This window comes from Gopherus evgoodei, chromosome 3 (assembly GCF_007399415.2).
Source record: "Gopherus evgoodei ecotype Sinaloan lineage chromosome 3, rGopEvg1_v1.p, whole genome shotgun sequence".
NCBI classification, from domain to species: domain Eukaryota; kingdom Metazoa; phylum Chordata; order Testudines; family Testudinidae; genus Gopherus; species Gopherus evgoodei.
The window spans coordinates 99,965,293-99,992,766 of NC_044324.1; the positions used below are offsets into that span (position 1 = coordinate 99,965,293).

A 27,474-nucleotide genomic window follows, 5' to 3' on the forward strand; every position below is an offset into this window, starting at 1 on the left:
ACGCTGCCTACCTCTGTTCTATACAATACTCAGACAAAGTACATTCACCTGCAAAAAAAAAAAAGCCTAGCACATCTGTCCAATGTTTTTTAACATTAACATTTGGTAGACATGCCTGGTCTGTTCAGTGTGTACACAGAGATTTCACTCAATTTAATAAAATCTCTAGAAAAGACCGAGGGGATTGTAATGATGCTCACTCTGTAATATAGTAGAGCCCTGGAAAACAGATCTGCTGACAATATTCCTTTACAGTGTCTCTGTAAGCAAAAGCCAACTTTTGTAATGATTGTTTTGTTTTTGGCAAGGATTGGTAAACTTGATAAAATGTCCTAAATAAATAAATAACCAACTAGTCCTGCCAGGTGTAAAAGGCAGGGAGCTGATCAGCTAACTTAGCTTTGCTAAGTATCCAATCCAGCAGACTGAGACATTGGCAAACCTGCAATTGCACTTGCAGGCATAAACTCCATGCTTGCATCCACAAATGAAGCAGTCTGGGAATGGCACAACTAAAGACCCAGCTTGCATGTGCAAATGCAGAGGGTTCTGTAAATGGATAAACCTGAAAATTCTACAGGTACATTTCTGGAGGATGACAGAAATTTGGGGCCTTAATGTTAACACACTGGTTAGTGATACTTTTCATTTAGGCTTTTTGAAATTGAAGGAAGGATGCTCTTATGTTTCAGGCACTGAACTGGGACTCAGAAAATCTGGGGTTTGATCCTGGCTCTGCCTATGAGACCTGGCGCAATTTACTTAATTACTCTGTGCCTCAGCTCCCCAGTACAATGGGATAACTGTGCTTCCCTGTCTCACAAGGGTGTTGTGAGGATAAATTCATTGTTTGTGGGCACTCGGAAACTACAGTGATAAGTGCCATAGAAATAACAACCGTGAGAGGGAAGCTATAAACTCACATTGGTTAAATTCTCTAAACTGCCACAGTGCAGTGCACTTGCAGTAGTTGTTGGGAAGAACACAAAGACTTTGGTTGTGGATGACCAGTGAAAGGCTACAGACTAAAGGCTGAATCTCAAAGTAATGGCGCAGAAAGTGGTTCTCTCTTCTGTACCTTTTTAATGTTCACACTGTCGTGCTTGCTCTAGAGTTGGATATTCTACAGAGTCAGATTCACATTCCCCTCTGAAGAATTACCCATGGTATTTGATCATGGTTCTTGGCACATCACTGCCACCCTCGCATCAATATTTTGCTGTCACCAATAGGATGTTGTGTGACATGTAAGAAAGGACAGGTTGTGTGTACAATAGCTGGAGTTATTAGAGGTCACCATGGAGGCAGGCAGGTAAAGTGGATAGTTTTCCAGGAGCAGCAAGCTGCTTTTTCTGCAGGTGTGGGGACATCTATACATTTGGACTGGGAGATAGGTCAGGCATCCAACAGCTACCCTCTTCCTCGCTGTCCCTCTTCTTTGAGTTCTCCTTTCCTCCTCCTCCCCTGATTAGTTCGTGCCCTGCAGATTGGGGAACTTTGGCATAGAACCGTGTCTCCTGAATGTGTCTGTTTTAGATATCATCCTTCTGTATAGCTAGACATTTGCTGTGGTCTTTATGTCATTCACACTTCTCTATTACATACATTCTTATTTCTCCTAAGAGTCAGGGGTTATAAAGTAGGACTCTTCTATCTCCTTCCCCAACAGCAGGTTTCTCTTTAGAGCCTACACTGTGCCCTTCACCGTGGTACTTGCATGCCTAATGTCCTTAGGGTGTATGTGCATTGCAACCAGGACTGAGAATGGCAGGTTGTGTAGATATACCTGCGCTAGCTGCACCTTAGTTAGCTCATTAAAAATAGAAGTGAGGATGTTACAGCCCAGGCTTCAGCATGGGCAACACAAGCCCTCCTGACACCTCTGGATACATATTTGTTTGTGCATCTAGTATGGGTACATCCACATGAGCTTCCCTCCACAGCCCAGGCTGTAGGGTTGATATAGTGTCATTACAACTTCAGGGAGAAGTTCTCCTGTCAGTGCAATGTGCAGGTAGATCTCCTGATTTTCCATGGATCTCTGTGCCCAAGATCAGTTCAAACAGTTATCTGTCTGCAGTATAAATCCCCTGAAATAGAATTAACCCAGATATTACCTCCATATGTGGGGCTGATTTAAGCAAGAGGTGTCAATTCAATTTGGGCTCCCAAACTAAAATGAGCACTCCTTAATTACTCTGTTGTAAATTGTTTTGGGCAGGGAAAGTGTCTCGGTCTATGAATGTCAAACACTCCATAACAGCTAGGTGGTTTTTAATAAGAATAATCCTGAGTTTACACATGCCATCATTTTAGCTGTGACTCAGTGAAGCCCATATGTTAGCACTGGTAAGACCAAGGCCAAACCAAATAATTCAAAGGTCTGTTCCACGATGAATCATCCAAGACCTGTTTTCCAAAAATGTTACATGGCCATTGGCCTTTGTGTGCAATGAAACTCCTGTTACAAACCTCCACCCAAGAAATGCTCACTGTCACTAAGAGATTTGGTTCCAAGAGAAAGAGTCGCATGCTGAGGGAAGTGAAGTGATAGGCCTAATAATAATAATATCTAGCCTTACTTAAAAGCAGCAAAGAATCCTGTGGCACCTTATAGACTAACAAGCCTTACTTGGAGTTTACATCTTCCAAATGCTCTAGAATTCTTACCTGACTGATTCTCCCAACACCGCAGGAGGTAGGTCAGAGTTAGTATCACCATTTTATAGATGGTCTAACTAAGGCACATTAGATTTTCTAGGATCTCCCCCAGTGTACTAACACTGGTGCAGCTCCACCAGCAGGTAGCAAGAGAGAATGCACTTTTGTAGACAGGCTTGGTATTTTTACCAACAGAGCATCTAACCCTACTCAGAACAGGCAAAGACAACCCAGTAAAGCTGCTTGCTGACACTAGTGCCCTGCTTACACTTGTACTTCCACCATTGCTACCCACCAATGGAACTGCAATGCTGGTAGCACAGTAGTGGAAGATTTCCCACCAACAGATAGTGTACACTGGCTTAAAATGTTAGTGGCCTCCTTCACAAAGGTGCTGAGCAGTCACAGTTCCCACTGATTTCAACATATATTATAGCCAAGATTGGTAGCACCACCTATTATTAAGATTGTCTGGCACTTCTCCCAATAAGACCGTTTTTCAGCTGCATATAATTTTGCCAAACTTCATCTATTTGGGCTGAAATTTCCCATGCTGGGTGTTTGCCTCAGGCTGAATTGTTTTAGAAAATTTCAGCCAAAATGGATGAGCCATTTCATCTCTGCACCCTTAATTCATCCCCCTTGTGTGTATGCATTATGACTATGGCAACGATCACAATAATACGAATACCTCACACTTTCTCTTGGTGATCTCCCCTGCAATTTACAAATATCATCCAATGAATGTCCACAAGCTACTGTGAAGGAGATAAGTGTACCTGGGGAATCTGAGATAAAGAAGTCACTAAGGGTATCAGTGTCTGTCTGTATGAGCTTGTATTACAATGAATTCCTGAATCCTCATCTTTTTCTCAGATCACTAGAACACACTGCTCTCCCACTGCTCATAACCTTGGACACTGTTTCACGTGAGATAGCATTTTCTGGCTGAAAACTCATTGGGCCACAACCTTATCTAATTTACACTAGATGAAATCTGGAGTAACTCCCTTAATGCCAATGGAATTACCCCAAATTTTTACCAATGTGAAATTGCAATTTGGCCCATTTGAACAAAATATTTTTCATGTCTAAAACACCTGCAACGTTATGTTTTGTAACTACATCACTGTTTTACAGCTAGATGAGCATTTACATATTCTGCTTTGTACAATCCTATACAGAATGCCAGTTATAGAGACAGATAAGCTACTAACTAAAAGCTAAGTTGTAAATAATATGTAATCAAAGCATGATAATGAAAGAGCAGCAGAAGTAAAAACTGAACTACAATGTTGTCTGTTTTAAATTATCCTGTACCTTGTCAACAGGAGAAACAGTGGGACTGAAGGCATTGTCTCAAACTCACCTTCAAAGGCATGGTTGAGTAGTCCAGTAGAAAGCATTCTGTCCTCAAGCTGGGGAGTGCAGCACATAGGAGAGTTTCTCAGTTCTTGTAGTTGCTCCTGCATATAACAAAACGTAGGCCTGTTGTGAGGTTCTTGGGCCCAGCATTTTGTCATTAAATCCCATCTAGAAAAAATAAATGATATCATAAAAGAATTAACTCTAATGTAATTATAACCACCATTATAACAAAGCTACGTTAGTGGATCATTAAATCCTCACCACCAACAACTTTGAGGGCCAGAACTTCAGCTGAGGTAAACTGGCATATCTCCATTGACTTTAATGAGTCTATGATCACTTACACTAGAATGTTTCATTAATGAACACATAGATGAACACAATAGGCTGAGGAAGAGTCAACACAGCTTTTGTAAAGGGAAATCATGCCTCACTAATCTATTAGAATTCTCTAAGGGTGTCAACAAGCCTGTGGACAAGGGTGGTCCAATGGATATAGTGTACTTGGACTTTCAGAAAGCCTTTGACAAAGTCCCTCACCAAAGGCTTATAAGCAAAAGCAAGAAGTCATGGGATAAGAGGGAAGGTCCTCTCATGGATCAATAACCGGTTAAAAGATAGGAATCAAAGGGTAGGAGTAAATGGCCAGTTTTCACAATAAAGAGAGGTACTTAGTGGGGTCCCCACCAAAGATCTGTACTTGGACCAGTGCTGTTCAACATATTCATAAATGTTCTGGAAAAGGGGGTAAACAGTGAGGTGGCAAAATTTGCAAATGATACAAAATTACTCAAGATAGTTAATATCTCCGTCTGTTTTTTTATTTAATCAAGCCTTTTACTGGGGAGAAATTCTCAATATTGGCCAGTGTTACAAGTACAACTGCTTAGTTACACACATAATCAAAAATGTTTCTTCACCAAACTCAGCAGCAGGACTTTCATGGGTAGTGAGGGGTTATATGCGGAAACTATGGCCTCATCTACATTCAGGGACAGCCATAATTCAGCTATTGGGGTAGCTGTGCTGGTACAGATTCCTACATGTAGACAAGGGCCTTCTAGGGTTTGCATTGATTTAGTTCAATTGTTCAAACCTTGGTTTGCCTTTTTACACTTAGAGGTTCACACCAGTGTAGCTATGCCAACTGATGGCCAACAATTGCTATATCAGGGCTTTGAGTATCGATAAAGTCAATATTTACTTAAGTGTAAATGCCTGTAGGTCAGAGAGTCCCTGTCCCAACTCACTACTAGAATTTACCCACTCCACTCCTACAGGGAAAGTGGATTATTATCTTCCTGGATTAACATTTTGATAAACAAATGGACAGGGAGAGGACATTCACACTATCCTCCCTACCGACACAGTCCCTGCCCCTTTAAGACCTTTTATGTCGTAAGGCTTCATGTGAGTTCTACTTGGCCCTGCAGTGAAAGCCTACCACAAATTCCTAAACACTTCTTAATTGAAGTTGTTTGGCCTTTGAACCCTCTTCCTATCGGTGATAGTTTGGTTTGTAAAATGACAGTGAGCGAGCTGAAGAGCAGAGGAGATGATTAATGACTGCTGATGTCCAATGCAGGTTCAAAACCATGCAGAGGGAAGCAGGAATGCCAAGAATCTAGGCATTCCATTAATAACTGAGCAAAGCAGCAACAAGCGATTTACTTTACTGACAGAATAGGCATGCAGGTGCTGAGTGGTTGTCCACTGAGATAAACGAAGGTACAAGACTCAAAGAGCTAATTCAGACTCCTAGCTTTTAAAGACCAGATTATTGATCTTAGGCCCTGATTCTACAAGTTACAACACGTGAATGACCCCCACTACCTCCGTGCAGTCCTCCCGAAGTATGTATCTCTGCAGATGTCCACCTGCACGTTGTAAATTGCAGGACTGATGCCTTAGAGGGTTACTTCAGCTAAAATAGATTTTCCTTGTTCCTTTTGAAGGCCTACTTAATCTTTATCAAGGCAACATAGAGCCTTGAATAACTTCCTACTAGAAATAAATTTCATGCCAAGTGTTCGTTAAATACTCTCCACGAATGATCCATGAAACTCAAGTTGTTACTCATTAACCCCCCTGCCGTAGAGGGGAGGGCTCACCAATTCTTCCCAAGCCATTTCTAGATGTTTGTGGGACTTTTACACCAGCAGGGATCTTGTATGTCAACTGGTCTCTCCTTCCATTTTTTTTGACTGAATGCCAAATGCCATGCTGTGACTACTTAGATGATATAGCAACTTTGAATATAAGTCCTCCTCAGAAAGTTTAAAGGATGAAATGGATTTGCTCCATCTCCCCCAAGAGACAGGCGTATTGAGCTACTCTGCACATTAGTCTTTTTTTAAAAACTGCATTTGAATTTAGTGCTTAAGATAGCCTGGAAAGGTGCTTTTTTTTATCCACAGATAAGTACAGAACAATCAGAAGAAGAAGAAACTTCTCTCTTCCCACTTTGCCTCAACCCTTTCTCTGTAGAGAGCATTTCTAGGGTGAGGGGGTGCCTGGTCTCCATAAGGCCGGTTTTCTAAAATTGCCAACAAGAGTGCTACCCATGATGATTACATAGGCACCTGCACACTAGGCACTAGACTGAGACTAAATTTCTTAAAGTCATCATGACTTCTAGTGACTACTGAACTGGTTGCAGTCAAACCTGTGACCTATGTAAGTGAAAGACTGCATAGGCCATTACCAATCATATATCTTATGTTTAAGATGTGACACATTCTGTTAGTAGCAATACAATGCACAGACTGAGAAAACTCAACTTCTGCACTCAAGTGGTTAAATTTAAGGGACAGCAGATGAACTTTCTGAAATCACCACTGAATTTGATTAGATATATCTCTTGCTACAAGATTTGTTCCCACTGCTGAATGTCCAAATTATATCTTGGTTCCTGTATATACAGTAACAAATACACACCATTTAATTTTAGGGCTGAATTTTCAGCCACAACCAAAGTTCTACACTCACAGACTGGGCCATTGGATGAGTAGATAGCCAGCTAGGGCATGCAAATGCACATTATTTTGTCTGCCAAAAAAAGAACACACTGAACGCTGCAGGGGAAAGCTACTGCATGTGCAAAAGGCCCCATGCAAAATGATGGGCAGGTGGACATGTGGCCCTCAGTGTCTCATTAATATTCATGATACTGTTCAAACAAAATTAACTTACAGATCATCAGGACAATTGTTTGGCAACTCCAGCCTCCCTCCTGATTGTACATGATGTAATACATCAAGATTAGAGTAACCTGGATATGGCTGATGACCCAGGGTTAAAGATTCCCAAATCAAGACTCCAAAAGCCCTGAGGAAGGCAAAGGGAGAATTTTAATGAGCTTAATGGATGTCAAAAATAGGTTAAATAATAGTAGATATAATTGTTTAATTTTCTGTAACCTCTAAATAAGAAAAAATAGAGCTAAGGGGTTTTAATTTCATATGAACCAGTTCATACATTCTTAATCGGGTGTCTAGACCTCCCAGAAAAAACTACGGGAACTAACCTATTGTGCCACCTACCCTTCACGCACATTGGGATCAAACTTGTAAGGAACTGAGCACCCTCAACCTTCACTGACACCATGTAACATACAATTGTATTATATTTATTTAAGCAGCCTCTAGTGGTGTCAATGGAAGTTATACTTACTTAATATCACTTGGGAGGCAGTCAGCACGTACAAGCTGGGGCCTGAACTTGAAGTACTATATATTTCTCTTATGTAAATAAAAAGAGTGCAAATAAAATGGCTGCAGTGATGTACTGTTGAAAATTTGAATTGTGCTGGTGCTAGGATCCAGATTGGGGGAAGGTCGAATGAAGTATACTAAAAACTTAAGGTCATTGGGGAGCTCGGGGAAATAGTGCTAATGAGAAAATGTTTGCCTCTGTGGAGGATGCACTATTTAGTCTAATGGAAAGGGGAGTGGGAAGAATGTGATGTCAGCAGTCAGTTCACTGACCAAAAAAGCAAAATAGACACTTTGTGGACATCCATATAAATCTGTTTTGGTCATGTGACCCTAGTTACTTCCAGCTGGAAGAAATAAAGAAATATATACATGCAGGTGTTTGTCAGAAGGCAAGACCTTTTATCAACTCAGGAAAACATCAACCAAGCAGACATTATTTTCCTCAGTAAAAAAATGACCAGGGATGGCACTCTAATAACACGTCATTGCTACTGCAAACTGATTTTTCCCTGCTTTAGTATTTATTATTTTTCCCATCTCTTTGTACCCCCAGGAACTTACCATACATCAGATCGGTTAGTAAACACACCATCAATAAGACTTTCAGGTGCCATCCATCTCACGGGGAGCAGCCCTTCTCCTCTTTTCCTGTAATAATCGTTTTTATAGACATCTCTGGCAAGTCCAAAATCCCCAATCTTCACTATTCGGGAGAGGTTGGTGTATTCCTTCACTGACACAAGGCAATTACGAGCTGCCAGATCCCTAACATACAAACATAAACAATGACGGAAATGTAATAGTTTTTGCCAGGCAATCATTTTCAGTTTAGTTTACTTGTCCTTACAACTGTAGGTAACAACATGTAAGAACTACAAGGAAATTAATCCTGTACCTATGAATGAAGTGCATTTTTTCTAAATAGACACAACCTTTGCAAATATCCAGACAGATAGACAGAAGGTCAGCCACTTTTAGCAAAGGACCTCGGAACTAAAAGAAAGAGAGGCAGTGATTAGTAATTTCTTCCATCTTTACAAAGGCAGAACAAAAAGGACCTCTTGTTATGACAAAGTGTATTGCTTTTCTCCTTTTGAGATTACCAGAGATTTTCAAAAGTGGAAAAAGCAGGTAGGTGCAAAATCTCTGTATATTACCAGGACAAACAACTCTGGATATTCAAGAACAAGGGGCTTCTCTTTTATCTAAGTAATATCAGCGAGAGATAGCAAAACAAACCCTATTTGCTGACTCCAGAGTAAACATAATCCTTACTGATGTCAATGGGAGATATATGTACCCTGTGGTGGGAGAATGGGGCCCCTGGAAATTACCCCCATCTTTAAGGCATTATTGAGGACAGGTTAATTATGCAACAGCTAATCACTAAACACTCTCATCAGGCCGGAGACAAGCAAAATTTCTGGAGTATGGATCAATAGCTAAGATCAGTATACTGGATCTGCACTAGGCATAGGAATGGAGGTGAATTAGGTTGTTGTTACAATGTCATAAAATCCTGGCTTTAAGTCATCCTTGCTAGTGACTTTATAATCCATGTTATTATTCCACATGCTAAATATGAATCACCCGAGATTAATCCCTCCTCCCCCACCCTTCATTAGTTGGTTAATCTCCTAGCATATAAATTCTTTGAGACAGGGACAGTGTTTTCTTATATGTTTGAGAACTGCCTGTCCCATTATAGATGCTTCTGCAATACAAATAAAAAGGGAAAATATTGTATTATCAGCCTTATTTATGCCTATTTGGGGTACATGATTTTACTAGGTAAACTCGATGGGCATTTTAGGACTAAAAATGTTTTTTGAAAATACAGTCCTAGGCCTATTGGCAGATCAAGCTATTGCCACACAAAAGACCTGAAGTTGGGTATGAGCTCAGTGCTGAGTTCCTGGGCTGCTATGAAGAAGTCAGTCCAGAGACCATCAGATGGAAAAAAGGGTTGGACAGACACAGGGCTTTTCACGGAGAGGAAAAGCGGAAAATGGTTGGATCCTTCAGGAATGCTAAAAATAAAACATACCTTTTGGAGTCCGCTGCCTACCTTTTGCTCTCTTGCTCCTCGTAAATAGCTGAGTAGATCTCCTCCTTCCATCAGTTCCAGGATAATGTACTGAGGTTCATTCAACAGGCAGACTCCGAGTAACTTCAGGATGTGGGGGTGATCAAATTTGCTGAAGAAAAGAAAACATATGTCGGAGGAAAAATCCTAGAAAAATCATGGACTTTACTAGTTAACTGGACTTGCACCCATTTCCAGCTACCAGTACTATACTAAGCTGTTTCATCTCTAAAATCCTGTCTGCACCAATTGCAGGCTTTTGACACTTGGAAAGTTCTGTATCTCCTCAACCTTAAAGAGAGCTCAAGTATATATACCAAAAATGTAACTTTATGTTATTCTGTGGGGTAGCGTGTTAGGTATGGACTCTTCAGAGTGTTTTAGGGTGACCAGATGTCCTGATTTTATAGGGACAGTCCCGATATTCAGGGCCTTGTCTTATAGAGGCACCTATTATCTCCCACCATCCTGTCCCAATTTTTCACGCTTGCTATCCAGTCACCCTAGTGTTCCTAGAAAAAAGTACGGGTGCAGAAGAAGAATACCCAGGTGATTGTCTCCTCTTGAAGTCAATATGAACTGCAATCTGCCTTTGATATTCTGGAGATTTATTGTATTTATAGTGTTTTTCGCAACATAAAATTAAATGAGAAAAAAAGAGGACATTTTACAATTACTATTATTAGAGTAAAATGACTCACCCAGAGAAATCCATTCCATGATATAGTCTGTGGGCAACATATCATCTTAGTGAAGAGGAGCTTCAGCAGCTTTGCCACAGCTTTGTGCTAGTGTAACCCCGACAGACCCTGGTCATCAGTGGGCAGGATCAAACCTGGGGCCTTTGGAGTTTAGTGCATGAGCCTCTATCGCATGAGCTAAAAGTCAGCTGGCATTAGCTAAGGCTGTAGAGCAGAATCATTCTTATCTCTCTTTCTTTAAATGGTCTCAGTGCCACTAGATGGGACAGAACACCACAACCTGGAGCTGTGTGGTTTACAAACTTCCCCTAGCTGAGGGAGCATGCCCCGAGCTTCAGAGACTTCCCAGCTGAAATCCTGGATGAGTCCCCCACTTGTACCGCCAACATACCCCAGTCATTGGTGAGCAGGATCGAACCTGGGGTTCGGGATCTGAGTGCATGAGCCTCATATGCATGAGCTAAAAGCCAGTTGGCTCTTAGCTAAGGCTGTAGAGCAGAATCATTTAACGCTCTCTCTCTTAAAGTGGTCTCAGTGCCACTAGATGGGACAGAACACCACACCCAAGCGGTGTGTGGGTTACACTAGCTTGTCATGAATTTGGACTAACCAACAGTCTAAAGAAGACTGATTATGGCACAAGGCATGTTGGCTGCACCAGACATTTCAATAGCTAACACCATGCTAAATATTGTGCACAAGTTCTGCTACCTAGGATCATCTGTACTGGAGAACTTATTGCTAGATGACAAGCTTAATTCTTGCATCAGCAGCCGCAATATTCAGCCAACTAACCAAGGATGTGTAAGATAACAGGAAACTAACACTGAACACCCAAGATACACATCTAGCAGCCATGCATTTTGAGCACATTGTTGTTAGGTGGCAAGGCCTGGACCACCTATCACAGACATGAAAGAAGGCTAAACATCTTCCACACACCTGCTGTCTTTGCCATAGTCTAAATATCAAGTGGGAAACCAAAGTTCCTGACACTTGAGAAAGCAACATTGCCAAGTCTAATCACTCTTCTCAAACACATATGTCTCCGTTGGCTTGGTCATCTGCACCTAATGGAAGATGAACATAGTCCAAAGGATTTCCTACATGGAGAACTTGCAGATACCCTGAGGCCACTGGGCTGACCTAGGGTCAGGTACAAGGACATTTGCAAGAGGGACTTGAAAACTTTCAACATTGACACCATAAGCTTGGAAAGATGCAGCTAGCAACAGGCTGCTCTAGAGGCCTGCAATTTACCACAGAGTCAAAGAGCTGACGAGGGATGGTTGTGAGAGAGGAAAGTGAAGAGAGTGAATAGCAAAGTTCAGCAATTCTCAAGTGCAAGTAATGAGTTGGCTTCGTCCATTGGCCCTGTACCCAGGGCCAGAGCTTCCATTTAGGCGACCTAGGCAATCGTCTACGGTGCCAGGATTATTGGGGGGCGGCATTTTGCCGGGGGGGCGGCAGGTGGCTCCAGTTGACCTGCCGCAGGCGTGCCTGTGGAGAGTCCGCTGGTCCCGCGGCTCCGGGGGACCTCCTGCAGGCACGCCTGCGGCAGCTCCACCGCAGCCATGGGACCAGCAGACCCTCCGCAGGAACGCCTGCAGCAGGTCCACCGGAGCCGCGAGACGACAAAATGGCCATGCGCCTAGAGCGCCAAAAACACTGGCGCCGGTCCTGCCTGTACTGTACACTTCATTATCTGTGGCAAGGACTGTTACTCAAGAATTGGACTTTCTACCCACTTTAGCCGAATGACACACAGTAACTGGACTTCTTTGGCACTTACACCACTGTTTTTTTGAGACAGATGATTGCCATCATGTAGTCTTTAGGGGCAAATGACCATAGATTCTGGAGAGTTAGAGATGTAAAGGACCTATTAAGTTACCCAGCCCAACCACCTGCTTATGCAGTATTGCTTCCTATAGTACATTTTCAAGGGAAATCTAAAACTGTATGAAGAATACTTGCAATCACATCTGTTTGTTCGCATAAACCCGATAAACAAACTTTTGTGTGTCCAAACAAATAGGGATATTATAGGGACATTGTCACTCTAAAATCTAGTACATTTTAAAGAAGGAATTAAAAGCAGTTCCAGATTCTGTCTAGTTCTATGTTTTTACAATCACAATTTCTTGTGATTTAAAATGGTTTCCCAATGCTGTGTGAAAGATTGCAAACAATCTGGGAAACTATACAGGGGATAGAGTAAAACTGACTTTAGTCAAAGTGCTGTCAAATGTAAACAAACAAATAAAACTGAGAAACGTTTTTCCTCTAACCTCTTTCAGTTCCAGGAATCTTAGGTGTTGCTTGTAACAATAGTAGGTAAAAACTTTTCAGTGAGAAATGTGATTTTTAAGTTGACAGTTCCCTTCCCCTGCCTGGCACATACCTCTCAATCATACATAAACTCTGGCTCTCAAGAACAATAGTAAGAGTAGGAGCACCTGGTACTTCCCTTACAAGTCTCCAACAGTTTCTCCACAGACCTGTCATTCTTTATCTCCCGAGATTTTGCAATATATTTTTGAACACAAGAAACTCAGTTACCAATATCCAATATCAAATGGTTGTTTGAAAACAGAATGTAACCCAAGTATTTTATCACTGGTGCATAATAATAGTAACAGAAGACATGTATACTCCTTGTTTAAACACAACGGTGTGCATAGCATTACAGTCTGCACTGCAATATTCATTCAGACAGACAAGCAACAGAAAGGTTATATTCAGATAAAAAGCACATCAGGATTTTTTAAACAGCTGCAATTATGTTGCCCAGTCAGTCCTCAGCTTCAATAATTTATGAGATTTAACAGATAAATATCAAGCATCTACAATTAGACTTCCTCGACAGCTAATGAAAATATCTCCCTTTTGATAAGTGTCTCACATGAAAATTCAATAGCAAATGAAATATACAAAAAAGTTCCTGGTTGAGTGAAGATTAATGGGAGCAATGAATTTTTAAATTTTGTTTCATATTCTACCTATCTCTAAGGGCTGGGCTACACTAGCGGGTTTGTTCGAACTAAGATACGCAACTTCAGCTACGCTATTCGCGTACTGCACACAGTATTCAAGATGTGAATGTACCACGGATTTATAGAGAGGCAATATGATATTTTCTGTCTAATCCCTCTTCTAATTATTCCCAACATTCTGTTAGCTTTTTTGATAGGATATTCTCAGAGAACTATCCACCAGGACTCTCAGATCTCTTTCTTGAGTGGTAACAGCTAATTTAGGCCCATCTTTTATATGTATAGTTGGGATTATGTTTTCCAGTGTGCATTACTTTGCATTTATCAAATGTAGTTTTGTATCATCTGCAAATGTTGCCACCTCACTGTTTACCCCTTTTTCCATTGGTCCACATCTGCATGCTACGCCTCCTCATGCAACAAACCAAGGGCATAAATGGTGGTGCCAACAGTCTGCCCCTTCAGTTCCTACTCCACCGCGAATCACATGAGGATCCAAATCAGAGGGGAAGGAGAGCAGGTCAGGAATACCCACAAGTACCGCACATCTAAAAGAAATCCAGTTGTTATAAGGTACGTAACTTTCCTTGCTTTTTCTAGTGTTGGTCCCCATCTGTGTTCCCTCTAAGCTGCGCGGTCGAGCAGCCGCCCAGGAGTGATTCAGGTGCCACACACTTGATTAGCAGAGCTGCACACATCTGGCAGGCAGCAGCAAGTGTTCATGTGCCCCTCCTCCCCGCTGCTTTGCTCCTGCCCTCTGCCTTGGAGCCCCTGGCCAGCTGCTCCCAGGATCTTCCTGCTGACTGTGCAGAGTGGGGGAAGGGGGATGCACTAATATCAGGATGTCCCCCTCCCTCTGTACCCCATCTCCTCAGAGCAGGGTAGGCGGAACAGGGATCAGGAGCAGGAGTGCTGCTGTGATCTGAGATCTGAACGAGTGGTGAGTGAGTGCCTTTAAAAGACAGTGCATGATCTCTCTGTCTCTGTCTCCACCTCTCTCTCACACACACATATTCTGTCTCTCCCCTCTCCCCCTGCCCATGTACCCCATCTCCACAGAGAGGGGAGCAGGGCACAGGAGCAGGAGAGCTGCTGTGGTCTGAATGAGCCTTCTCACGGTAAGTGAGGGTGCCTTAAAGAGACAGTGCATGGCGTCTCTCAGAGACTTCCCCAGCAGAGAGAGAGAGAGTGTGTGTGTGTGTGTTTCACCCTCACCTCCCAAAACATACTTGTATTATTGTTGTTGTTACTTCTTGGTACTTCCTGAAATGCACAGATACTCTGCAATTTTATTCTTTCAAAGTGTGTTATTTGAGTTTTTTGACTGGTCTATGCATTTCATCATTTTTATTTCTCTCTTACACTTAAATTTAATTCTTTGAGTAGTGAGTTCTAAAATGCCTAACTTGTCCTGGCTGGAGTAATTATCTCTATGGTAACTTTTTAAAACTATATATTCTATCTATTTTTGGTTTCTACTGGTGGCGCACATAGGCACATACCTCAGTGCACATAACAAAATTTATGCCACACATGAATGGAAAAAATTAGAGGGAACATTGGTTCTGTATTAACTGTGGGCAATTCCTAAAACATGTTTATTTTGGAGAAGAGTGTGAGAAGGTACCTGGTACCACAGACTGTAGGACTGCTGAACCAAAGGATGCATCATCTGCCAAGGCATAAGTCAGAGCATAGTGCTGAGTCAATGTATGGACAGAGCTCCAAGTAGTTGCCCTGCAGATTTTGGAAAGAGGGACACCTTGCAGTGATACTATTGAGGTAGCCTGTGCCCTATGTGAGTGACCTTTGATACAACATGGAGGAGGAGTAATTTCTGCAAGCTGGTAACGGAGGAGGCTGCAGCCAGAGATTCACCTCAAGAATCTGTGGGACTATATGACCTTGCCCTGCATTCCAGCTCCTCCAAATGGCTTTGTCCAATCCAAGTAGAAAGACAGGGAAAGGCTTTCATCTAATGTTTGTCATCTTCTTTCATCTCTCAGATGGGGCTTCGGGTGAAATACAAGTAGATGAATCATTTGATTTAGATGGAAATCTGACATAAGAACAAACACAGGATCTAGGCCATCTTCATCAAATACAGGAAGAAGCATGAAGCCAAGGGGTCAAAGGACAGCCTCATAAGTGCTGCTAGTACTAAATTCAGATCCCTGGGAGGGAAAGATAGCAGAGGGAAAATACTAACAAAGCCTTTAAGGAATTGGACTGTCATGGGATAAGTGAAAACTGAGTAACTATCTATTGGAGGTGAAATGATAGCTATGAGATGTATCTTCAGTGAGCTGACTGGAAGCCTTGATATCTCAGGTGGCCAAGATCTTCCAAACAGATTCATAGATTCATAGACTCTAGGACTGGAGTCCTTGGTCTTCCTCTTGATTCTAATGTATTGATAAAAAGTCTTCTTGTTTCCCTTTATTCCCATAGCTAGTTTGAGTTCATTTTGTGCCTTTGCCTTTCTAATCTTGCCTCTGCATTCCTGTGTTATTTGCCTATATTCATCCTTTGTAATCTGACCTAGTTTCCATTTTTTATATGACGCCTTTTTATTTTGTAGGTCACGCAAGATCTCGTGGTTAAGCCAAGGTGGTCTTTTGCCACATTTTCTATCTTTCCTAACCATCGGAATAGCTTGCTTTTGGGCCCTTAATAGTGTTCCTTTGAAAAACTGCCAACTCTCCTTAGTTGTTTTTCCCCTCAGTCTTGATTCCCATGGGACCTTATCTATCAGCTCTCTGAGCTTACCAAAATCTGCCTTCCTGAAATCCATTGTCTCTATTCTGCTGTACTCCCTTGTACCCTTCCTTAGAATTGCAAACTCTATGATTTCATGATCACTTTCACCCAAGCTTCCTTCTACTTTCAAATTCTCAACAAGTTCCTCCCTATTTGTTAAAATCAAGTCTAAAACAACTTCCCCCCTAGTAGCCTTTTCAACTTTCTGAAATAAAAAGTTGTCTGCAATGCAGTCCAGGAACTTATTGGAGAGTCTGTGCCCTGCAGTGTTATTTTCCCAACATATATCTGGATAGTTGAAGTCCCCCATCACCACCAAATCTTGGGCTTTGGATGATTTTGTTAGTTGTTTGAAAAAAGCCTCATCCACCTCTTCCACCTGATTAGGTGGCCTGTAGTAGACTCCCAGCACGACATCACCCGTGCTTTTTACCCCTTTTAGCCTAACCCAGAGACTCTCAACACTTCCGTCTCCTATGTCCATCTCCACCTCAGTCCAAGTGTGTACATTTTTAATATATAAGGCAACATCTCCTCCCTTTTTCCCGTCTATCCTTCCTGAGCAAACTATACCCATCCACACCAACATTCCAGTCGTGTGTATTATCCCACCAAGTTTCAGTAATGCCAACAATGTCATAGTTGTATTTATTTATTAGCACTTCCAGTTCTTCCTGCTTATTACCCATACTTCTTGCATTTGTATATAGGCATCTAAGATACTGGTTTGATCTTGCCTCCCAGGTTTGCCCTGACCCTCCTTCCTCACTGCCATTATAACCCGTGCTCCCTCCTGTTTCCAACCCATCTCCCAGGTCTTGTTCCCCACTTACCTGTGGGGTTTGATCACCTGTCCCCGTCGAACCTATGGCCTTATCCAAGTCCAAGATGGCTTCATTCATGTATAAGGCCATCTTGGCAGGAGCTGCAGAGTGGAGGATGGCTAAAAGCTTTGCATGTAGGTCCTGCACTTCCTCCAATGGAATTTGAAGGATGTCAGCTATCCTCCTAAGCAGTTCTTTGTATTGCCTGTAATGGTCAGGCAGAGTGGGGAAGACTGGCAATACCACCTCATCTGGGGATCAGGATGAAATCATAGAGTGTTCTGGCAGTACCAGCTGCTCCAGCTGTGCCTCTTGATATTCTGCCAGAGCTTTCTCTCAAAACGCTGGAGGTTGAGGTTGGTATCTGAAGTATTATGATTCTGAGCCTGGTGGTAAGGATCCCATGCACCCTAATGCGACCACATAGGGTCATATGGGTAGGGAGGTGGATTGTATGTTGGTACCAGTACACTTTTGGGGGTGAATATGGGTCCTGGGCAGGGGAGAGTCTCCATGAAGCCCTGTCAGGGCTAGACTCTTACAGGGAAGCCTTATCATAACTGGTTTACCATCTCTTGTTCCTCCTCTGAGTTGAATTCTCCAATTTAAGAGGTGGGGCCATTGGTGTCACCTGGGTGAGAGTGGTATGGCTGGAGGTGGGGCAGGGACAGCATCCTGATATCATAGCTCTGTTGGAGGTGGGGTTGGGGAATAGATGGTGTTTCAATGTGTAACACCGACATAGACCCCAGTCGTCGGCAGGCAGGATCAAACCTGCGGCCTCTGGAGATTAGTGCATGAGCCTCTACCGCATAAACTAAAAGCCAACTGGCCCTTAGCTAAGGCTGTAGAGCAGACTCATTAATCTCTAAGTGGTCTTGGTGCCACTAGAGGGGATATAACACCACTCTCAGGAGGTGCGTGTGTTACAAATGTCCTGTACTAACATTGGTTCCATGAGGGTCAAGGACTCTGGATCTGGGTAGGTTGCCAGAACATCTTGAAGGGCACATCTCAGTTGAGCTGGAAGAGAACTGGCTGGAGTCTTTGGTTTCAGGACCAATGGTGCAGGCTTAGGCGTGCAGTATGACACTGCCAGCATAGAGGGAGTGCACTGGCACTATCTTTGCATCACTCAGAGGACAGTTTTGGAACAGCAAAAGCTGCTGATATCTTCGATGTGTGCCCAATCTCACCATGAGTTCTAGGTGAACACTGTATGGGGTGCAGAGTCTTGCTCAAACCTGAGAGAGGAAGTGAAGCTGCTCTCCTGCCTGAGGACCTATGAACAGACTTCTCTCCTCTTTTGTGTTCCTTACCCTTGTCATGCTTCCACTTGTTCTTTCAGCTTGGTGGGACGTTCTGCCACCAGAGCAGTGCTCAGCGGTTCAGGTGAAGAATTGGAGAACGGGATGGCCCTGGATCCAATCTAGGTCTCATGGTTAGCACTATAAAGGGTTGGCAGACCTGTAACTTCCAGAGCCTGCCTGGTACAGGGGGAGACAATTGGCATATCCCACACTTAGACAGAATGCATAACTCCCCCAAGCAGTGGAGGCTCGTATTGTGAGGGTCACTCAGAAGGAGATCTAGGGGCAGGCAAGGCAGATTGAAGCCAGGAACCCTGGGCATAGGGGAGACAAGGTGGGGGAAGAAACCTCCCCAACTCTAACTAACTAAATTAGATTTAAGCTAACCAACTTTGTAAACATAAGAATGAAATAACTATTTACAGGTAAAACATCCAGTGAAAGAAAAGAACACAGGTGGATTCTGTCCCGGACCATGGGCAGTAGAGGACAAACTAAAGAGGCACACCCACACTGAATACTCAGAGGGACCAGCACTCAAAGAAGGGAATGGATGCATTCAAAAGTCAAGAAATGCACATAAAACCTTAACTCCTCTCTTTTATGAAACTGTGTTTTGATAGTCTTTAATTACATAATCACATACAAGTATAGGAGCCTGTCTCATTCCACATTTGGTTCAGACAGTGCATAAGAAATGAGCAAAGGAAATGTGGAAAAATTGGAGAGGGTCCAGAGAAGAGCAACGAGAATGATTAAAGGTCTTGAGAACATGACCTATGAAGGAAGACTGAAGGAATAGGGTTTGTTTAGTTTGGAAAAGAGAAGACTGAGAGGGGACATGATAGCAGTTTTCAGGTATCTAAAAGGGTGTCATCAGGAGGAGGGAGAAAACTTGTTCACCTTAGCCTCCAATGATAGAACAAGAAGCAATGGGCTTAAACTGCAGCAAGGGAGATTTAGGTTGGACATTAGGAAAAAATTCCTAACTGTCAGAGTAGTTAAACACTGGAATAGATTGCCTAGGGAAGTTGTGGAATCTCCATCTCTGGAGATATTTAAGAGTAGGTTAGATAAATGTCTATTAGGGATGGTCTAGACAATATTTGGTCCTGCCATGAGGGCAGGGGACTGGACTCGATGACCTCTCGAGGTCCCTTCCAGTCTTAGAGTCTATGAGTCTATGAGTGACATTGATTTTTTTTAAAAAACTTATGGAAACAGAAGCAAAGAGGGAGTAGGCACACAATACAATTGCTATCTGTCTATTATAATTCAATAATATTATATTTTCCGTATGGGAAATTAAATTCCAAATGTTCAACACCAGCTTCTTATTGTGAGTGCCCAAATCTGAAGTCAGAGAATTGCAAGTGCTCAGCACCTCTGAAAATTAAGCCTTACGCATATTCTTATGCTCCTAAGTGAAGTCTTCACCTCAAATCATGGCACATTCACTGAGGACTCCAGAGAATCTGGATTTCCAGCTCAAACACTGACCCCTTCATGTAAATTCATTCTCAGAGGGCATGTACACATATCATATATTTGAGCCCTGAATAGGTAAGGATATGTGACAACCTCTACTGGTGAATGTGTTAAAACCAACTTTCAACAAGGAATTAAAACTTTGGGGCCTATTCTTATCCTGATAAACTGGGGCTGTCAAACACCACCCCATTATTATTAATTATCACTATAGTTATTATATTAATTGGCTCAGAGGGAGGAGCAGTGAGGCTGCAACATTCCCAGTCCAAACTTCATTTTGATATGATTCGTCAGTGATGTTTTAATTCTTCAGCAAAAATAAGAGACACAAAAGATACCCACAAACCCCATTCAGATGAAAGTGATTCTCTAATCCCTCCTGAAGGTCAGAACCTTCATTTAGATCATTCTTGAAAGAAATTTTGTGGCAGATCCAACATTACCTCATCAAGTGTGCCTCCTTCAGAAACTCACTCTTTTCATAGTCTGTTGCACCCTTCTTCAAAGTCTATGCAACACAAGGCCAAAACAAGTAGTTAGCACAATTTGATCAGTGCCAGTATAACCCAGGTAGCATCTATAGAAGAAAAAATTCAATGGGCTGCTTTCCTCTTCTAACACACGCACTTTTCCTATTCTATATTTCCAGCAGTGGCTACAATGTAATAGGCACTTTCTAAACAGAAGTAGGCATCTATGCCCTCTTCCTACTCTGAGGAACTCACAGTGTAAAGACAGCCTAGTAAACAGACAGCAGGGTACAGGGAAGGGGAGTAAAACCTGAGGCTAAAGATATTTAGGAAAATTGTGTTCCAGCTCAAAGGAGTTGCCTATAGTTATGCAATACGGTATTAACCATGTTTTCAGATGGATCCCACTTGTTTTCAGCTTTCCCTTTCTGTGGCAATGCAACATGCTCTTGATAAAGGTAAAGCTACATGTTCAGCGTTCCTGTACATGCTATTACACCTCCCTGCTCTCCAAGTCTTGTTTCAACTGGCGGTTAAACAGGAGGGAGATTGGATCATTATGTCACGTCACATTACTGTGGCACTGGGGTATATCTACACTGCAGCTGGAAGCCTGCCTCCCAGCCTGGGTAGACAGATTTACACTAGGTTTTCTTCAGCTAAAAACAGCAGTGTGGATGCTGTAGCATGGGTAGAGGCTCAGGCTAGTCAGCCGAGGACTGATCCAGGGGACTCAGGTGATTAGCCTGAGCCACCATCTGTGCCACAGCATACACACTGCCATTTTTGGTGTGCTAGCTTGAGTAGCATTAGTGAGTCTGTCTACCCTGTCTTCGAGGCACACTCCCAGCTGCAGAGTAGACATGCCATGGGTTGCCTAGTGAGTTAGTCTCACATTCCCAAGGTTTGGAATTGAATGTAGATTTGGTCTTAGTTAAGTCACTAGAGGAGGATAATCCAGAATTTAAATATCTATCTGTCTATCTATCGATATAAAATTTAAATTCTGGATTACCCTCCTCTAGTGACTTATATATATATGATTTAAGTTAAAATGTTCAACATGATTGACTGTCTCACATAAGAAAAGGCCCAAGACTTGACATTAACATGTGCTGTGAGGGGAGCTCAGCTCTTAGTGATTTCCACAAGGATTCCATGAGTGAATCAGTGGCAGGGATAGAAACAGAACCCATGTTTCAAGACTCCCATTCGTATGGCCTAACTACAAAGCCATGTTTGCTCACCTTAGACCATGCTGTTGCTAAGGGGACTACACAGCTGAAATTACCTTCACTGCCACTTTGTATTCCCCATTTCCAGCTCCTGTGATATCTACTGCAGTCCCTTCATACACCTCTCCAAAGGCTCCACTTCCCAGCAGATTATGCAAATTCAGTTTGTCCCGAGGAAAGACTGGCAAAGATTCAATCTCCGCCCGAGTAGGAAGAGTGCTACAAAACAGTATGGCTTGTTATAGCTTTAAAAATAAATATTCATTCAAATAAGTACGTGGTTGAGGAATGCTCTCAAATTTTGCCTTAAACAAATTTGGTACAATTTGTCTTGGACACAGTTCACAAGAGACTGAAGTGATGCACAGGATTTTTGCATGCCCTCTGCAGAGGAGGGAACTACACCTCTTGTGTACCTAAAGCCAGATTTATACCTGTCACAGCACAGAGGATGCTGAGCAATCATGGACTGATATTCCACAGTGCCATAATGGGAGCAGCTGGGTCCTATGCTCTTTTGAAAAGCTGGACCTTATTTAGGCGCCTAGATGTAAGCTGAACTCTTTTAAAAATCTGCCCCAATTGTGGGCACTGAGTCACTTTCTCTGGGCCTGATTCTCTGAGTGCTGAGCACCCACAGCTCCCACTGACTTCACTCACAGTTTTAGGTGCTCGGCATCTGTGAAAATCAGGCTCAGGAAGGAAGGCTAAATTTTCTGCTCTGGAAGTAGCTTTTACACATGTCACAATTACATACCTCACAGCGTAGCAAGCATTAGACAATCCCACAGCATCAGCCAGCCCCCTAAGTTGATCTAATTCTTTATCTTCTCTGACAAGCGCTATCTGCCCATGCTGTGCAGACTTTCTGAACTTCCATATTCTGTGCCAGACTGGAAGGGAAAAGCAGAACATAGGAGATTGCACTTTGACATCCTTTTACACAAGTAAGCTGAATAATTACATTTGCTTTTCCTCTATATCATAGACCCTTTTCTAGTCCCTTTCCCGCGTTTGGGTTTATACATATGAACATCAGTGACATACCTGACGAAACAATTACTAACTGTACCAGTATGAGTTTACAATGCAAGAGCGCAACTGCACCCTCAGTGTCCCTCTGCTCTCCCTGCAGAGAACTAAAATCACTGCAATGAAACTTGCCACTATGAGCATAACCGGTAATCTCTGGTGATCCAAAACATGAGCATTCCCAGGTCCCTTCTAGTCTCAGGTCTTCTGCATGGGGGCTACACAGCACCACCCAGTAGAGATCCAAGTTTCTACTGTGCTGAGTGTTGGAATCTGCAGGGGCTAAGGCCAGGAAACATGGTCCAGTGGTTGCTTGGTACCTCACAAGATCTAGCTCTAAAACACCAGCCGGTCCTTCTCTTACATTCCTGATTTGTTTCATTTTGTTGTGGTCTGGCAGACGTACAAGGTGTATTAAACTTTGTAATCACATACCTAAAGCAAACAGTGCAATCACAATTAAGATGAAGGCAATCACTCCAGTCACAACAGCTATGGTCATGGTTGCCTCTGGGCGGAGCACAGCGTCTGTTAAGAAAGAGAAGAGTAGTTCACTGACAATGCAACTGAGCTCAGCAAAACTGTGGCTTTGTCTACACTGCACTTTTGAGGTTAAAACTTTTGTCACTCAGGGGTGTGAAAACATGCACCCCTGAACGACAAAAGTTTTAATGACAAAAAATGCTTGTTTGGACAGCACTTTGCCAGTGGGAGCCGCTCTCCTGTCAAGGTAGCTACTGCCCCTTGTTCGGGATGGTTTTATTTTGTTGCCAGGAGAGCTCTCTCCCGACTACAAAGAGTGGCTATACTGCGCCCCTTACAACGGTGCGGCTGCAGTGGCACAGCCATGCCATTGTAAGGGGTGCAGTGTAGACGGAGCCTGTTAGAACTCCCGCTCTGTGCTGTTCCTCTAACCTCTGACGGTTGTAAATGAAAGAAGAGTGCAGAGCTGTTCAACTGTTAAACAGTTAGGATGAGATTTTCAAAAGCCTCAGTGCATGCCTACGTCTGCTCCCACTGAAGTCAATGGGAAAACTCTCACTGATGTCAATGGGAGCAGAACTGAGCAAATGCTGAGCTCCTTTGAACCCCACCCTTACTTCATTCGATATACCACACCATCTCCAGACAGTGCAGAAAAACATATCCAACCCAGGGATAACAAGTGCAGAGAGAGTTTGGCCTCAGTGTTTCTCTGAAAAGAAAGTTAGCCCTAGCACTGCCAACTGGAACTCTTCATAAAAACACTGCTATTAATTGCCACTTACACATTTTACACTATAGATGCTATGACATCTTCATACAAATAGTTGTCTCTGTTCATAAATCATTGGGGTCACCCTGAATAAAAATGATTTTTATTGGTGATCAACCATTTCAATGTTAGCTGATTAACAGAATAAAAAGTACAGCACATACCTTTAACCAACACTATATTGTCACTGATGCCACTGTATTCACCCAGTCCCAGCATATTTGCAGCTGCAGCTCGAAACTGGTAAGTTCCTTCAAGGTTCTTGGCCTTCCATGTGCATATATTGGTACAAGAGCCATTGTAAACCATCTCCCAAAAAGGCTTCATTTCACTTGTATTCCAGGACCCCTTCCTACAAAGTGCACAGCAAAACAACAAAGATATATTAGCTAGTTTTTGTTATTTACGGCTTCTGCCATACATCATTTCAACAGCATGGTCTACATGAAGACTCACTTCTTGCACATGCTCTACAGCCAGTACCATTCCATTCATGTAGGTTTGGCTACAGAAACATAGTGATATTAACATGCTGTTCCAGTAACGCAGGAGATGACACCTTTTTAGCCTGGCATAGAAAATGAAACGCCAGCATGTTTTGGACATACCCGGTGAGGGCATCCTTTCTGCTGTTTTAATATGATACTCATAGCCAGGATCTCAAAACATTGTTTGATTTTAGGCAAAACTCTTAATTTATTCTTTGTACTGTTAGAGGTTTTAGCTCTCTGGGGCGTAAAGCAGTTCAGTGCCTCTTGTGTATCGGGTTTCACAAGCTAATACAGAAAGCATGTCACTGGCAGGGAAGACACAATCCTTTAGCTAGCCAGTTTCCCACAGTATCTGCTGGCTGTCAGGTATATTGCTTCCTTTTTAAGTTGGCTTTGACTGGATCGCTTACCACAAATTCAGAGCAGATTATACATCATCTGAAGAAGGAACATACATTAAATCTGTAGGGCATGTCTGAATGGTCATTTCATGTTATACGATACAGGTGTACTTCATGTGAAATGGCCTTGTACTGCATGCTAACAAACCCACAACTCACTCTAAAGCAGAACAGAACAAAAACATCTAGTCCAGAAGGCTATGTGGAAGCTAAATGTATATGTTGTTGGGTTATTCATGTTACTGACAGAGTTCTGTGAAAATCAGTGGTTATCCTTAAGGAGATTATGCCAATATTTTCTTTGGTATTGATTAGCTGGGTTCACACTTACCTAACTGGGTTCAAATGAACATTAGTTGGACACGTTGCAAAACTCAGTTGAAACCATTGACTTTCTCCTGGTTTTACATCAAAACCACATGAGAAAAGTAAATTTCACAAAACTGATGAAAAATCAAAGATGAATCATGGATTGATTATGCACTGCTTTGGAGCCAGGAGAATACAAAGCTTGTGACTGTGAATAACCCTTACAAGCTCCGTATGCCTTTTCTCACCTTGGACTCCCACACATGGGTCAGGTGCAATCTGGCCTTTAGCAGATCAAAATCATCAGGTCTCATCGTATCTCAGTTATTGTATCCAGTTCAGTACTGTCGTGTACTCATGGTAGAAGCTTACAACACCAGGAAAGTATGCCTGGGTGTAAGCTTATGCAGCTGAAGTATGCCAAGTTCTGGCAGTGCTGTCAGTCTTTCACTGTCATGAGCACTAAATTCACTTAGAAAAAACAAGGCACTGAGTTTTATTTTTTGGTTCTTTTCCTAACCCCCAATCTACAAAATGTCATAGAAATATCCCAGTAGAAGAACCCCCTTTGATATTATGCAATGTATTCATCTTTGGGAGATTTAATACTTACATTGACTCTGGAATGCCCTGATAAGATTCCCCTCCAGATTCCTTATCAGGAATTGGAAGAATCAAAGACAACTCTTCTGACAAAAAATATCCTAGGCTATACAGTTACCCAATATGATCCCAAAAGAAGGACTTTTTAAAGTTTTAGCTACTGCTGTGTAGATGCCTATGAGTATAGACATGTTCACTAAAGCTAACCATTTGCAAGAGGATTAATTCAAGGAGTTCCCAGTAACCTGGAACATTTAATGTCCTTGTCTGACAACTATTTAACATTTCCCCCGCAATGTCTCTGGATAATGAGGTATCTATACTTCAAATAGTGATGAATATGCATTAATTGATTCAGAGGTTTGATTTGGAAAAGCATCCAGAACTTTATCTGATTAACCAGTTTATCCAAACAGACATTTGTATCTGGGAAATGTCTTTGAAATCTTATTAGAACTAGTTTTCTTATGAGATTTCCAGAACTTTCTGGTTTTTCTGAGTTTATCAGAGTCAGAAATACTTAGAAGATAGCCTTTCCTAAGACATTTCTTAATCCTCAAGGAGCTGACTGAGGAGATATTTGAGTCATTAGCGATTATCTTCGAAAACTAATAAAAGGTGGGTCAGAGGACTCGAAAAGGACAAATTTAGTGCCCATCTATAAAAAGGGGAATAAGGACAACCTGGGGAATTACAGGCCAGTCAGCTTAACTTCATTACCTGGAAAGATAACGGAGGAAATAATCAAGCAATCTATTTGCAAACATCTAAAAGATAATATGGTGATAAGTAACAGTCAGCATGGATTTGTCAAGAACAAATTATGTCAAAGCAACTTAACAGCCTTCTTTTACAAGATAACAAACCTTATGGATGGGGTATGAGCATTAGATGAGGTATATCTTGATTTTACTAAGGCTTTTGACACTATCTTACGTGACCATCTCATAAACAAATTACAGAAATACAATCTAGATGGAGCTACTATAAGGCAGGTGCATAATTGGTTGGGAAACAATTCCCAGAGAATAGTTGTTAGTGGTTCACAGTCAAACTGGAAGGGCATACCAAGTGGGGTCTCACAGGGATCAGTCCTGGATCCAGTTCTGTTGAATATCTGCATCAATGATTTAGATAATGGCATAGAGAATACACTAATAAAGTTTACAGATGATATTAAACTGGGGGGGATTGCAAGTGCTTTGGAGGATAGGATTAAAATTCAAAAATGATCTGGAGAAACTGTCTGAAGTAAACAGGATGAAATTTAATAAAGACAAATACAAAGTATTCCACTTAGGAAGGAACAATCGGTTGCACACATATAAAATGGGAAATGACTGCCTAGGCAGGAAAACTGCAGAAAGGGATCTGGGGGTCATAGTGGATCACAAGGTAAATATAAGTTAAGAGTGTAAGACTGTTGCAAAAAAAGCAAACATCATTCTGGGATATAAGCAGAAGTGTTGCAAGCAAGACATGAGAAGTAATCCTTCCACTCTGCGCTGATAAGACCTCAGCTGGAGTATTGTGTCCAGATCTGCGTGCAACATTTCAGGAAAGATGTGGACAAACTAGAGAAAGTCCAGAGGAGAGCAACAAAAATTATTAAAGGTCTAGAAAACATGACCTGTGAGGGAAGATTGAAAAAACTGGATTTGTTTAGTCTGAAGAAGAGAAAATTGAGCGGGGACATGATAACAGTTTTCAAGTACATAAGCAATGGGCTTAAATTGCAGCAAGGGAGGTTTAGGTTGGACATTAG

General features: G+C 42.2%; 1 protein-coding gene across 1 annotated transcript in view; it reads right to left on the bottom strand.

Moving 5' to 3' along the window:
* Positions 1-27,474, bottom strand: part of ROS1 (ROS proto-oncogene 1, receptor tyrosine kinase) — a 95,157-nt gene that overhangs the window by 8,251 nt on the left and 59,432 nt on the right. Inside the window, 10 exon segments of the mRNA XM_030558333.1 lie at positions 4,031-4,194; positions 7,222-7,356; positions 8,307-8,510; positions 8,641-8,738; positions 9,814-9,943; positions 20,357-20,421; positions 21,675-21,837; positions 22,376-22,511; positions 23,086-23,178; positions 24,070-24,257. Coding sequence (XP_030414193.1) covers positions 4,031-4,194; positions 7,222-7,356; positions 8,307-8,510; positions 8,641-8,738; positions 9,814-9,943; positions 20,357-20,421; positions 21,675-21,837; positions 22,376-22,511; positions 23,086-23,178; positions 24,070-24,257 — 1,376 coding nt within the window.